The sequence below is a fragment of the Dendrobates tinctorius genome, unplaced genomic scaffold (genome assembly GCF_039654945.1).
Source record: "Dendrobates tinctorius isolate UK_male_01 unplaced genomic scaffold, ASM3965494v1 ptg000251l, whole genome shotgun sequence".
Taxonomy (NCBI): domain Eukaryota; kingdom Metazoa; phylum Chordata; class Amphibia; order Anura; family Dendrobatidae; genus Dendrobates; species Dendrobates tinctorius.
Window position 1 is genome coordinate 5,606,801 of NW_027361918.1, and position 14,285 is coordinate 5,621,085.

Consider the following 14,285-nt stretch of genomic DNA (forward strand, 5'->3'; position numbering starts at 1 on the left):
GGAGTATGTTGTTTCTCATTGGCATATATGAGGGCCACCGAGCTGTGGACTCCAACCTTCCCCTCCCCCAGGCTTCACTTCCAACCGCTGTCCGATAAATCACACTTATTAATATATAAATCTGAATGTGTGTATATCACCAACCAATCACGAAGCAGCAGAGTGGGACACCAACCAATCACGAAGCAGCAGAGTGGGACACCACCCAATCACGAAGCAGCAGAGTGGGACGCGGTTGGGGAGCGGGGCTGAGGACGAATACAGCAGGGCAGTGCATGGGGAGTGGGGCTGAGGAAGACGGTCTTCAGGACCGGGGCCGAATAGTGCCGGCACCCTCCCAGCCCTATCCCGGCTCAGTCGGCGCTCCCCGTCGCCAACTGCGCTATCCCCCTCTTCCCTGCAACTTCCCGGCCTAAATTTAGTCCCCGGCTTCTACTGCGGCCTACTACAGCGATAGGCCGCCCAATCGCACGCGCTGCAGCTCCGCTCTAGCTCCGCCCACTCCAGCCGAGCGAACAATCTGTGCCTCTCTCCTGGTCCCAGCGTTACCGCGTGTGGTGCATGGAGAGCGGGGCTGTGGAGGGAGAGAGCGGGACAGCAGGGCTGTGAAGGAAGAGAACGGGGCTGTGGACAAAGAGAACGGGGCTGTGGACAAAGAGAACGGGGCTGTGGACGGAGAGAGCAGGGCTGTGAAGGAAGAGAACGGCTGTGGACGGAGAGAGCGGGGCTGTGGACGGGGAGAGCAGGGCTGTGAAGGAAGAGAGCGGGGCTGTGGATGGGGAGAGCAGGGCTGTGAAGGAAGAGAGCCGGGCTGTGGACGGGGAGAGCAGGGCTGTGAAGGAAGAGAGCGGGGCTGTGGACGGGGAGAGCGGGGCTGTGAAGGAAGAGAGCGGGGCTGTGAAGGAAGAGAGCGGGGCTGTGAAGGAAGAGAGCGGGGCTGTGAAGGAAGAGAGCGGGGCTGTGGACGGAGAGAGCGGGGCTGTGAAGGAAGAGAGCGGGGCTGTGAAGGAAGAGAGCGGGGCTGTGAAGGAAGAGCGGGGCTGTGAAGGAAGAGAGCGGGGCTGTGAAGGAAGAGAGCGGGGCTGTGAAGGAAGAGAGCGGGGCTGTGAAGGAAGAGCAGGGCTGTGAAGAGAGCAGGGCTGTGGACGGGGAGAGCGGGGCTGTGAAGGAAGAGAACAGGGCTGTGAAGGAAGAGAACAGGGCTGTGAAGGAAGAGAGCAGGGCTGTGGACGGAGAGAGCGGGGCTGTGAAGGAAGAGAACGGGGCTGTGGATGGAGAGAGCGGGGCTGTGGATGGAGAGAGCGGGGCTGTGAAGGAAGAGAACGGGGCTGTGAAGGAAGAGAGCGGGGCTGTGAAGGAAGAGAGCGGGGCTGTGAAGGAAGAGAACGGGGCTGTGAAGGAAGAGAGCGGGGCTGTGAAGGAAGAGAGCGGGGCTGTGGACGGAGAGAGCGGGGCTGTGGACGGATAGAGCGGGGCTGTGGACGGATAGAGCGGGGCTGTGGACGGAGAGAGCGGGGCTGTGGACGGAGAGAACGGGGCTGTGAAGGAAGAGAACGGGGCTGTGGACGGAGAGAACGGGGCTGTGGACGGAGAGAGCGGGGCTGTGAAGGAAGAGAGCGGGGCTGTGAAGGAAGAGAGCGGGGCTGTGGACGGGGAGAGCGGGGCTGTGAAGGAAGAGAGCGGGGCTGTGAAGGAAGAGAGCGGGGCTGTGAAGGAAGAGAGCGGGGCTGTGAAGGAAGAGAGCGGGGCTGTGGACGGAGAGAGCGGGGCTGTGAAGGAAGAGAGCGGGGCTGTGAAGGAAGAGAGCGGGGCTGTGAAGGAAGAGAGCGGGGCTGTGAAGGAAGAGCGGGGCTGTGAAGGAAGAGAGCGGGGCTGTGAAGGAAGAGAGCGGGGCTGTGAAGGAAGAGAGCGGGGCTGTGAAGGAAGAGCAGGGCTGTGAAGAGAGCAGGGCTGTGGACGGGGAGAGCGGGGCTGTGAAGGAAGAGAACAGGGCTGTGAAGGAAGAGAACAGGGCTGTGAAGGAAGAGAGCAGGGCTGTGGACGGAGAGAGCGGGGCTGTGAAGGAAGAGAACGGGGCTGTGGATGGAGAGAGCGGGGCTGTGGATGGAGAGAGCGGGGCTGTGAAGGAAGAGAACGGGGCTGTGAAGGAAGAGAGCGGGGCTGTGAAGGAAGAGAGCGGGGCTGTGAAGGAAGAGAGCGGGGCTGTGAAGGAAGAGAACGGGGCTGTGAAGGAAGAGAGCGGGGCTGTGAAGGAAGAGAGCGGGGCTGTGGACGGAGAGAGCGGGGCTGTGGACGGAGAGAGCGGGGCTGTGGACGGATAGAGCGGGGCTGTGGACGGAGAGAGCGGGGCTGTGGACGGAGAGAACGGGGCTGTGAAGGAAGAGAACGGGGCTGTGGACGGAGAGAACGGGGCTGTGGACGGAGAGAGCGGGGCTGTGAAGGAAGAGAGCGGGGCTGTGAAGGAAGAGAGCGGGGCTGTGGACGGGGAGAGCGGGGCTGTGAAGGAAGAGAGCGGGGCTGTGAAGGAAGAGAGCGGGGCTGTGAAGGAAGAGAGCGGGGCTGTGAAGGAAGAGAGCGGGGCTGTGGACGGAGAGAGCGGGGCTGTGAAGGAAGAGAGCGGGGCTGTGAAGGAAGAGAGCGGGGCTGTGAAGGAAGAGAGCGGGGCTGTGAAGGAAGAGCGGGGCTGTGAAGGAAGAGAGCGGGGCTGTGAAGGAAGAGAGCGGGGCTGTGAAGGAAGAGCAGGGCTGTGAAGAGAGCAGGGCTGTGGACGGGGAGAGCGGGGCTGTGAAGGAAGAGAACAGGGCTGTGAAGGAAGAGAACAGGGCTGTGAAGGAAGAGAGCAGGGCTGTGGACGGAGAGAGCGGGGCTGTGAAGGAAGAGAACGGGGCTGTGGATGGAGAGAGCGGGGCTGTGGATGGAGAGAGCGGGGCTGTGAAGGAAGAGAACGGGGCTGTGAAGGAAGAGAGCGGGGCTGTGAAGGAAGAGAGCGGGGCTGTGAAGGAAGAGAGCGGGGCTGTGAAGGAAGAGAGCGGGGCTGTGAAGGAAGAGAACGGGGCTGTGAAGGAAGAGAACGGGGCTGTGAAGGAAGAGAGCGGGGCTGTGAAGGAAGAGAGCGGGGCTGTGGACGGAGAGAGCGGGGCTGTGGACGGAGAGAGCGGGGCTGTGGACGGATAGAGCGGGGCTGTGGACGGAGAGAGCGGGGCTGTGGACGGAGAGAACGGGGCTGTGAAGGAAGAGAACGGGGCTGTGGACGGAGAGAACGGGGCTGTGGACGGAGAGAGCGGGGCTGTGAAGGAAGAGAGCGGGGCTGTGAAGGAAGAGAGCGGGGCTGTGAAGGAAGAGAGCGGGGCTGTGAAGGAAGAGAGCGGGGCTGTGGACGGAGAGAGCGGGGCTGTGAAGGAAGAGAACGGGGCTGTGGACGGAGAGAGCGGGGCTGTGAAGGAAGAGAGCGGGGCTGTGAAGGAAGAGAGCGGGGCTGTGAAGGAAGAGAGCGGTGCTGTGACGGAGAGAGCGGTGCTGTGAAGGAAGAGAGCGGGGCTGTGAAGGAAGAGAGCGGTGCTGTGGACGGAGAGAGCGGTGCTGTGAAGGAAGAGAGCGGTGCTGTGGACGGAGAGAGCGGGGCTGTGGACGGAGAGAGCGGGGCTGTGAAGGAAGAGAACGGGGCTGTGAAGGAAGAGAACGGGGCTGTGAAGGAAGAGAGCGGGGCTGTGGACGGGGAGAGCGGGGCTGTGAAGGAAGAGAGCGGGGCTGTGGACGGAGTGAGCGGGGCTGTGGACGGAGAGAGCGGGGCTGTGGACGGAGAGAGCGGGGCTGTGGACGGAGAGAGCGGGGCTGTGGACGGAGAGAGCGGGGCTGTTGACGGGGAGAGCGGGGCTGTGAAGGAAGAGAGCGGGGCTGTGAAGGAAGAGAACGGGGCTGTGGACGGAGAGAGCGGGGCTGTTGACGGGGAGAGCGGGGCTGTGAAGGAAGAGAACGGGGCTGTGAAGGAAGAGAGCGGGGCTGTGGACGGAGAGAGCGGGGCTGTGAAGGAAGAGAACGGGGCTGTGGACGGAGAGAGCGGGGCTGTTGACGGGGAGAGCAGGGCTGTGAAGGAAGAGAACGGGGCTGTGGACGGAGAGAGTGGGGCTGTGGACGGGGAGAGCGGGGCTGTGGACGGAGAGAGCGGGGCTGTGGACGGGGAGAGCGGGGCTGTTGATGGGGAGAGCAGGGCTGTGAAGGAAGAGAACGGGGCTGTTGACGGGGAGAGCAGGGCTGTGAAGGAAGAGACCGGGGCTGTGAAGGGACACCGGGACATGGATGTAGATCGCGGCTGCGGAGGGATAGAGCGGGGATGTTAAGGAAGACAGCAGGACCCACAGGTACTATGCCTGGGCAACGCCAGGCTCTTCAGCTAGTTTATTAATAACATGTTAGTCGGTGTGACAGTGACCTGTGTCTCCGTGTACAGCACGGTCCTGGTGTGGGACTGGCTCTTCTCACAAGCGGGGCCTTCACATCTCCTCTGGAGGAGCCCCGCACGTCTAGCCACTTAATAACACACTTCATTGTCAAGTTGTGTGATACCAACACAAAGTAACGAAGATTTGTGATGTGGAAAGGAAATTATACAATTAGAAAACACTATTAAAAATATAAATCTGACAATTGTGCCGTGCTTTAGTCTTTAACCCCTGAGTCAGTACGTTGTAGGACCGTCTACAGTTACTTCTGCAGTCTTTGGCGTCTGTCTCTCCACCTTTCTCGGCAGTCTTTGGCGTCTGTCTCTACAGCTTTGCACATCTAGAGGTGACATTTTGCCCCCTCGCTCTCGCTCAGTGACATTGGATGAGACGTCTGTGATCAGTAATTTTCACGTCTCATCACAGATTCTCTGGGTTTTGGGTCTGGACTGTGACTGCGCCGCTCACACACAGGAATATGCTCTGATTTAAACCCCCCATTGTAGCTCTGGCAGGATGTTGAGGGTCATTGTTTTCACGTCTTCTCCAGCCTCTAACAGGCTTTTCTCCAGGATTGTCCTGTTTAGCTCCATCCATCACCTCTGACTGGCTTTCCTGCCCCTGCTGAAGAAAAGCCTCCCTACAGTGTGCTGCTGCCATCATGTGTGATGATGGGGATGATGTTTTTACTGTGATGTGCAGTGTTCGCTTTCTGCCATACAATATATTTTGTATTTAGCCCAAAATTCTCATTTGGTCTCTGACCAGAGCACATTCTTCCAATTGCACGCTTTGCCCCTATATGGCTTTCTGCTAATAGGACTTCTGGTGACTTTAAAAATTGTCTTTATTTTTGCTCCACTTTCATAAAGTCCAAATTTATGGATTATACCACTGATTGTCCTATGAACAGATTCCCCCCTCTCAGCTGTGGCTCTCTGAAGCTCCTCCAGTGACCATGGGTCTCTTTGCTGCTCTCCAATTAGGGCTCTCCTTGTTGGGATATCAGTTTAGGTGGATGGCCATGTCTTGGTAGGTTTGCATGTGCCATACTCCTTCCATTTTTGGATTATGGATTGATGTTCGGAGCTTGGGCTATATTGTATAACCCAACTGTGCATCCCTCTTCGCCACAACTTTATCCCTGACCTGTCTGGTGAGCTCCTTGGTTTTCATGATGCTGTTTGATCCCCAATGTTCTCACACAAACCTGAGGCCTTCACAGAACAGCTGTAGTTATACTGATAAGGAATCACACCCAGGGGGACGTAATGTGCTAATTATGTGACTGCTGGGGGCGATTGGTCACTCAGGATTCTATTTAGGGACATCAGACAACAGGGGGCTGAATACTAATGGTCAATGTGTACATTAAAGTTTTTTACAATGATTAGGAAACTCTTTTCTATAAGTTGGTCGATCACCTCCCGGAGGGCAGCAGCGGAGTAAGGGTACCGTTACACCTAGCTATGCACCAGCGATCCCGACTAGCGATATGACGCGGTCAGGATCGCTGGTGCATCGCTAGGTGGTCGCTAGTGAGCTGCCACACAGGCAGATCTCACCAGCGACATCGCTGGGGTTGGGGATCGCTACTTACCTGTCAGACGCGGTGATCCTGACGTCCTCCCGCCCGGCTCCACGCGTCGCTCGTCTCTCCACAGGAAGCCCAGCAGGAAGCGCCCGACGAGAAATGATCGAGGAGCGTCTCACGCGATCAGCGATAACCAGCGGGGGAGCCGGTAGGAGGTATCAGACATAGCGATATCGCTAGCAGTATCGCTGCAACGTCACAAAATCGGTGACTTTACAGCGATATTGCTAGCAAGCTAAGTAGTATCCCACTGCTGCCACCAAGTATGGAGACACGGGGGTCAGTGGGTGCTCTCATCAGCTGGCCTGGCTGTCTTTAAAAAGACCGCACTGGCCAGGGCTCATCCCACTGAACATTTTCAAGGGTGCCAACATTTTTCGCCATAGCTGTGTGTGATATATATATATACAGGTGCTTCTCACAAAATTAGAATATCAAAAAGTGAATTTATTTCAGTTCTTCAATACAAAAAGTGACTCTCCTATATTCTATAGAGTCATTACACACAGAGTGATCTATTCCACGGGTTTATTCCTGTTACTGTTGATGATTATGGCTTACAGCCAATGAAAACCCGAAAGTCATTATCTCAGTAAATTAGAATAATTCACAATAAACCCCTGCACAGGCTTAATGTTGATGATTATGGCCTACAGCCAATGAAAACCCGAAAGTCATTATCTCAGTAAATTAGAATAATTCACAATAAACCCCTGCACAGGCTTCCTAAGAGTTTATAAAGGTCCCTTAGTCTGTTTCAGTAGCTCCACAATCATGGGGAAGACTGCTGACCTGACAAACTCCACAAGGAGGGGAAGCCACAAAAGGTCATTGCTAAAGAAGCCGGCTGTTCACAGAGTGCTGTATCCAAGAATATTAATGGAAAGTTGAGTGGAAGGAAAAAGTGTGGTAGAAAAAGGTGCACAAGCAACCGGGATAACCGCAGCCTGGAAAGGATTGTTAAGAAAAGGTGTGACGACATCGCATTTAATCGGTATTATCCAGATATATTATTTCAGCACCCCAGGGACATGAGCTAGAGTTCACGTGAGAATGACGGCTGGCCCTTATTGTCACTAAAATCTTGTTCAAAGTCTACATTAAAGAAGTCATGGCATCATCTCTCCAACTAACGTAATACAGAGCTGCCACATTTGACCATCGCTGAACCATGGATACGTTTGGAGAAAACCAGGATTGGGACCTGCTGTTGGCTTGGCTCCATGGAGATGTTTTGAGAAGCCAGTTTGTGATCATTTGATCAACTGGTCTGGTACCTTGTATGGACTCAATGGACTGTCATCTCCCTATTCTTGGTGTTACCTCCTGTCTGTGTGCGTGCAACAGGCAGGGTAGCGACCCTGGAAGATCTGAAGTCACAGCTGCTATTATCCCGGCGTGACAGCGGAAGAGTGAGACTCTGTAATTTGCACCATCTTAGGTATTTGCTGGGACTGTTCTGTTTGCTATTGTGTGTTGGTGGTTCAATAAATTATTCCCACACTAGTTTACCCTCACCCTGTGTTGTCTGAGTAGTGTTCTGGCCATGGGAAGAGAGTGGGTTTTCAGTGATATGAGCCCTGGTCCATGCAGTGTTGCTAAAGACGCCGGGCCAGCGGACGACAGCACCTAATGACCCTCGTGTCCCCACAAAAGGAAATTCAAAAATTTTGGGGAGATTCACGAGGAGTGGACTGCTGCTGGAGTCATTGCTTCACACCACACACAGACGTGTCCAGGACATGGGCTACAAGTGTCACATTCCTTGTGTCAGCCACTCATGACCAATAGACAACGCCAGAAGCCTCTTACCTGGGCCAAGGAGAAAGAGAACTGGACTGTTGTCAGTGGTCCGAGGTGTTGTTGTTGAAAGTAAATTTTGCATTTCATTTGGAAATCAAGGTCCCAGAGCCTGGAGGAAGAGTGGAGAGGCCACAATCCAAGCTGCTGGAGGTCTAGTGTGAAGTCTCCACCATCAGTGATGGTTTGGGGAGCCATGTCATCTGCTGGTGTAGGTCCACTGTGTTTTATCAAGACCAAGGGCAGCGCAGCCATCTACCAGGACATGTTAGAGGTCTTCATGCTTCCCTCTGCCGACAAGCTTTCTGGAGATGGAAATGTCATTCTCCAGCAGGACTTGGCCCCTGTCCACACTGCCAACAGTACCAATACCTGGTGTACACACAACAGTATCACTGGGCTTGATTGGCAGCAAACTCGCCTGACCTTAACCCCATAGAGAATCTATGGAGTATTGTCAAGAGGAAGATGAGAGACACCAGACCCAACAATGCAGACGAGCTGAAGGCTGCGATCAAAGCAACCTGGGCTTCCATAACCCCTCAGCAGTGCCACAGGCTGATCGCCTCCATGCCACGCCGCATTGATGCAGTAATTGATGCCAAAGGAGCCCCGACCAAGTGTTGAGGGCATTTACTGATCATACATTTCAATAGGACATTTCGGATTTTACAATCATTTTTCAAGCTGGTGTTATAAAGTATTCTAATTTACTGAGATAATGACTTTTGGGTTTTCATTGGCTGTAAGCCATAATCATCAACATTACCAGAAATAAACCCGTGGAATAGATCACTCTGTGTGTAATGACTCTATAGAATAGAGGAGATTCATTTTTTGTATTGAAGAACTGAAATAAATTCACTTTTTGATTCTAATTTTGTGAGAAGCATCTGTGTGTGTGTGTATATATATATATATATATATATATATATATATACACACACACACACACACAGCAAAATTTAAGAGCCCACTGCACATTTTTAAAAAAATCCGCTTCCCTCCGTGTCTGACAGCCATTCCTCCTTTCCAGTGTCAGTTGAATTCCAAGCAGAGTCCACCTCATTCTACTTACTGCGCTTCTGATTAGGTGATCACGTGAACCAAATCATATTTACCGAAGGAAAGTATAAATCCCTGCTGTGGTGTTCACAATCCTCCTGCAATAGGACAAGCTGGACGGCAAAACAAGTGCTAGTAATATCCCAAAAATAATAGAAATGAAAAACCAACTTTTTACCATGCCAAAGGAGTCGAAAAGAAAAGTCTTGAGTGAGGAAAAGAAGGAGAAAGGCTCAATTCTGGCTTTACTAGCAGAGGGATGCAGTGAGCGTCATGTTGCCTCCATCCTTAAAATTTCTAAGACGGCAGTCCATTACAACAAGGTCAAGCAGCAGACATTGGGGACAACAAAGCTACAGACCGGCAGAGGGGGAAAACAACTCTCCACTGACCGGGATGACCGTCATCTTATTCGAATGTCACTCAGCAACCGCAGGATGACATCAAGTGACCTACAAAAGGAATGGCAAATGGCAGCTGGGGTGAAGTGCACGGCAAGAACAGTTCCTAACAGTCTCCGTGAGCCAGGGCTCAAGTCATGTAAAGGTAGAAAAAAAGCCTTTCATCAATGAGAAGCAAAGGAGAGCCAGGCTGAAGTTTGCCAAAGACCATAAGGACTGAACCATAGAGGATTGGAGTAAGGTAATCTCTGATGGGTCTAATTTTCAGCTTTGCCCAACACGTGGTCGTCTAATGGACCTGACCCCATTGAAAACCTCTGGAATGTAATCAAGAGGAGGATGGATAATCACACGCCATCAAAGAACTGCTGACGTGTGTACCAGGAGTGGCATAAGGTCACCCAGAAGCCGTGTGAGAGACTGGAGGAAAGCAGCCAAGACGCAGGAAAGCTGGGGTTAACAATATTGATCTCTGAACTCTTCCTGAGGTAAAACATTAGTATTGTTGTGTCTAAATGATTATGAACTTGTTTTCTTTGCATTATTTGTGGTCTACAAGCACTGGGTTTTTTGTTCTTTTGACCATTTCTCATTTTCTGAAAATAAATACAAAGTTTAGTGCTTGGACATTCGGAGACATGTTGTCAGGAGTTTATAGAATAAAAGAGCAATTCACATTTTACTCAAAAATATAAAGATAAAAATCAGACAAAGTGAACATTGTGCAGCGGTCTGTTAATTTTTGCCGGGGTGTGTGTGTGTGTATATACACACACAGTTGTGCTCAAAAGTTTACATACCCCGGTAGAATTTTTTCTTTCTTGGCCTTTTTTCAGAGAATATGAAGGATAACACCAAACCTTTTTCTCCACCCATGGTCAGTGGTTGGGTGAAGCCATTTATTGTCAGACTACTGTGTTTTCTCTTTATAAATCATAATGCCAACCCAAAACATCCAAATGACCCTGATCATAAGTTCACATACCCCATTTCTTAATACCGTGTATTGCCCGCTCTAACATCAATGACGGCGTGAAGTCTTTTGTGGTAGTTGTGGGTGAGGTTCTTTATTTTCCCAGATGGTAAAGCTGCCCACTCTTCTTGGCAAAAAGCCTCCAGTTCCTGTAAATTCCTGGACTGTCTAGCATGAACTTCACGCTTGAGATCTCCCCAGAGTGGCTCAATGAAAATGAGGTCAGGAGACTGAGATGGCCACTCCAGAACCTTCACTTTGCTCTGCTGTAGCCAATGACAGGTTGACTTGGCCTTGTGTTTTGGATTGTTGCCACGTTGAAACCAATCATGGCGCGATCCCAAGAACCAAGCGTGACACAGAAAAAAGTGCGTTGCATCTCCAGAAATCAAGCGTGGCACAGAAACCATGTGCGGAGCATCTCCAGAAACCAAGCGTGGCACAGAAACCATGTGTGGCGCATCTCCAGAAACCAAGCGTGGCACAGAAAACAAGTACGGCGCATCTCCAGAAACCAAGCGTGGCACAGAAAACAAGTACGGCGCATCTCCAGAAACCAAGCGTGGCACAGAAAACAAGTACGGCACATCTCCAGAAACCAAGCGTGGCACAGAAAACAAGTACGGCACATCTCCAGAAACCAAGCGTGGCACAGAAACCAAGTACTGCACATCTCCAGAAACCAAGCGTGGCACAGAAACCAAGTACGGCACATCTCCAGAAACCAAGCATGGCACAGAAAACAAGTACGGCGCGTCCCCATAAACCAAGCGTGGCACAGAAACCAAGTACGGCGCATCTCCAGAAACCAAGCGTGGCACAGAAACCAAGTACAGCACATCTCCAGAAACCAAGCGTGGCACAGAAACCAAGTACAGCACATCTCCAGAAACCAAGCGTGGTACAGAAAACAAGTACGGCGCATCTCCAGAAACCAAGCGTGGCACAGAAACCAAGTACGGCGCATCTCCAGAAACCAAGCGTGGCACAGTAACCAAGTACGGCGCATCTCCAGAAACCAAGCGTGGCACAGAAACCAAGTACGGCGCATCTCCAGAAACCAAGCGTGGCACAGAAACCAAGTACGGCACATCTCCAGAAACCAAGCGTGGCACAGAAACCAAGTACGGCGCGTCCCCATAAACCAAGCGTGGCACAGAAACCAAGTACGGCGCATCTCCAGAAACCAAGCGTGGCACAGAAACCAAGCGTGGCACAGAAACCAAGTGCGGCGCATCTCCAGAAACCAAGCGTGGCACAGAAACCAAGTACGGCGCATCTCCAGAAACCAAGCGTGGCACAGAAACCAAGTACGGCGCATCTCCAGAAACCAAGCGTGGCACAGAAACCAAGTACGGCGCATCTCCAGAAACCAAGCGTGGCACAGAAACCAAGCGTGGCACAGAAACCAAGTGCGGCACATCTCCAGAAACCAAGCGTGGCACAGAAACCAAGTACGGCGCATCTCCAGAAACCAAGCGTGGCACAGAAACCAAGTACGGCGCATCTCCAGAAACCAAGCGTGGCACAGAAACCAAGCGTGGCACAGAAACCAAGCGTGGCACAGTAACCAAGTGCGGCACATCTCCAGAAACCAAGCGTGGCACAGAAACCAAGTACGGCGCATCTCCAGAAACCAAGCGTGGCACAGAAACCAAGTACGGCGCATCTCCAGAAACCAAGCGTGGCACAGAAACCAAGTACGGCGCATCTCCAGAAACCAAGCGTGGCACAGAAACCAAGCGTGGCACAGAAACCAAGCGTGGCACAGTAACCAAGTGCGGCACATCTCCAGAAACCAAGCGTGGCACAGAAACCAAGTACGGCGCATCTCCAGAAACCAAGCGTGGCACAGAAACCAAGTACGGCGCATCTCCAGAAACCAAGCGTGGCACAGAAACCAAGTACGGCGCATCTCCAGAAACCAAGCGTGGCACAGAAACCAAGTACGGCGCATCTCCAGAAACCAAGCGTGGCACAGAAACCAAGCGTGGCACAGAAACCAAGTACGGCGCATCTCCAGAAACCAAGCGTGGCACAGAAACCAAGTACGGCACATCTCCAGAAACCAAGCGTGGCACAGAAACCAAGTACGGCACATCTCCAGAACCCAAGCGTGGCACAGAAACCAAGTACGGCACATCTCCAGAAACCAAGCGTGGCACAGAAACCGAGCACGGCACGTCTCCAGAAACCAAGCGTGGCACAGAAACCAAGTACGGCACATCTCCAGAAACCAAGCGTGGCACAGAAACCGAGCACGGGACGTCTCCAGAAACCAAGCGTGGCACAGAAACTGAGCACGGGACATCTCCAGAAACCAAGCGTGGCACAGAAACCGAGCACGGGACATCTCCAGAAACCAAGCGTGGCACAGAAACCGAGCACGGGACGTCTCCAGAAACCAAGCGTGGCACAGAAACCAAGTACGGCGCATCTCCAGAAACCAAGCGTGGCACAGAAACCAAGCGTGGCACAGAAACCAAGTATGGTACATCTCCAGAAACCAAGCGTGGCACAGAAACCAAGTACGGCACATCTCCAGAAACCAAGCGTGGCACAGAAACCAAGTACGGCACATCTCCAGAAACCAAGCGTGGCACAGAAACCAAGTACGGCGCATCTCCAGAAACCAAGCGTGGCACAGAAACCAAGTACAGCACATCTCCAGAAACCAAGCGTGGCACCGAAACCAAGTACAGCGCATCTCCAGAAACCAAGCGTGGCACAGAAACCAAGTACAGCACATCTCCAGAAACCAAGCGTGGCACAGAAACCAAGTACGGCGCATCTCCAGAAACCAAGCGTGGCACAGAAACCAAGTACAGCGCATCTCCAGAAACCAAGCGTGGCACAGAAACCAAGTACGGCGCATCTCCAGAAACCAAGCGTGGCACAGAAACCAAGTACAGCGCATCTCCAGAAACCAAGCGTGGCACAGAAAACAAGTAAGGCACATCTCCAGAAACCAAGCGTGGCACAGAAAACAAGTACGGCGCATCTCCAGAAACCAAGCGTGGCACAGAAAACAAGTACGGCGCATCTCCAGAAACTAAGCGTGGCACAGAAACCAAGTACTGCACATCTCCAGAAACCAAGCGTGGCACAGAAACCAAGTACGGCGCATCTCCAGAAACCAAGCGTGGCACAGAAACCAAGTACAGCGCATCTCCAGAAACCAAGCGTGGCACAGAAACCAAGTACGGCGCATCTCCAGAAACCAAGCGTGGCACAGAAACCAAGTACAGCGCATCTCCAGAAACCAAGCGTGGCACAGAAAACAAGTAAGGCACATCTCCAGAAACCAAGCGTGGCACAGAAAACAAGTACGGCGCATCTCCAGAAACCAAGCGTGGCACAGAAAACAAGTACGGCGCATCTCCAGAAACCAAGCGTGGCACAGAAAACAAGTACGGCGCATCTCCAGAAACCAAGCGTGGCACAGAAAACAAGTACGGCGCATCTCCAGAAACCAAGCGTGGCACAGAAACCAAGTACTGCACATCTCCAGAAACCAAGCGTGGCACAGAAACCAAGTACGGTGCATCCCCAGAAACCAAGCGTGGCACAGAAACCAAGCGTGGCACAGAAACCAAGAACGGCACATCTCCAGAAACCAAGCGTGGCACAGAAACCAAGTACGGCACATCTCCAGAAACCAAGTGTGGCACAGAAACCAAGTACGGCGCATCTCCAGAAACCAAGCGTGGCACAGAAACCAAGCGTGGCACAGAAACCAAGTACGGCGCATCTCCAGAAACCAAGCGTGGCACAGAAACCAAGTACAGCGCATCTCCAGAAACCAAGCGTGGCACAGAAAACAAGTAAGGCACATCTCCAGAAACCAAGCGTGGCACAGAAAACAAGTACAGCGCATCTCCAGAAACCAAGCGTGGCACAGAAAACAAGTAAGGCACATCTCCAGAAACCAAGCGTGGAACAGAAAACAAGTACGGCGCATCTCCAGAAACCAAGCGTGGCACAGAAACCAAGTACGGCACATCTCCAGAAAC

The 14,285-nt window shown here is 52.8% G+C and overlaps 1 protein-coding gene across 1 annotated transcript; it reads right to left on the reverse strand.

Moving 5' to 3' along the window:
• Positions 1-15: 15 nt before the first annotated feature.
• LOC141065401 (uncharacterized) lies at positions 16-4,545 on the reverse strand. The gene is made up of 3 exons (XM_073557866.1): positions 4,480-4,545; positions 2,484-4,361; positions 16-87 (listed from the first exon to the last, which is right to left on the reverse strand). The coding sequence occupies exons 1-3, from the start codon at positions 4,543-4,545 to the stop codon at positions 16-18; spliced, it is 2,016 nt and encodes a 671-aa protein (XP_073413967.1).
• Positions 4,546-14,285: the final 9,740 nt, after the last annotated feature.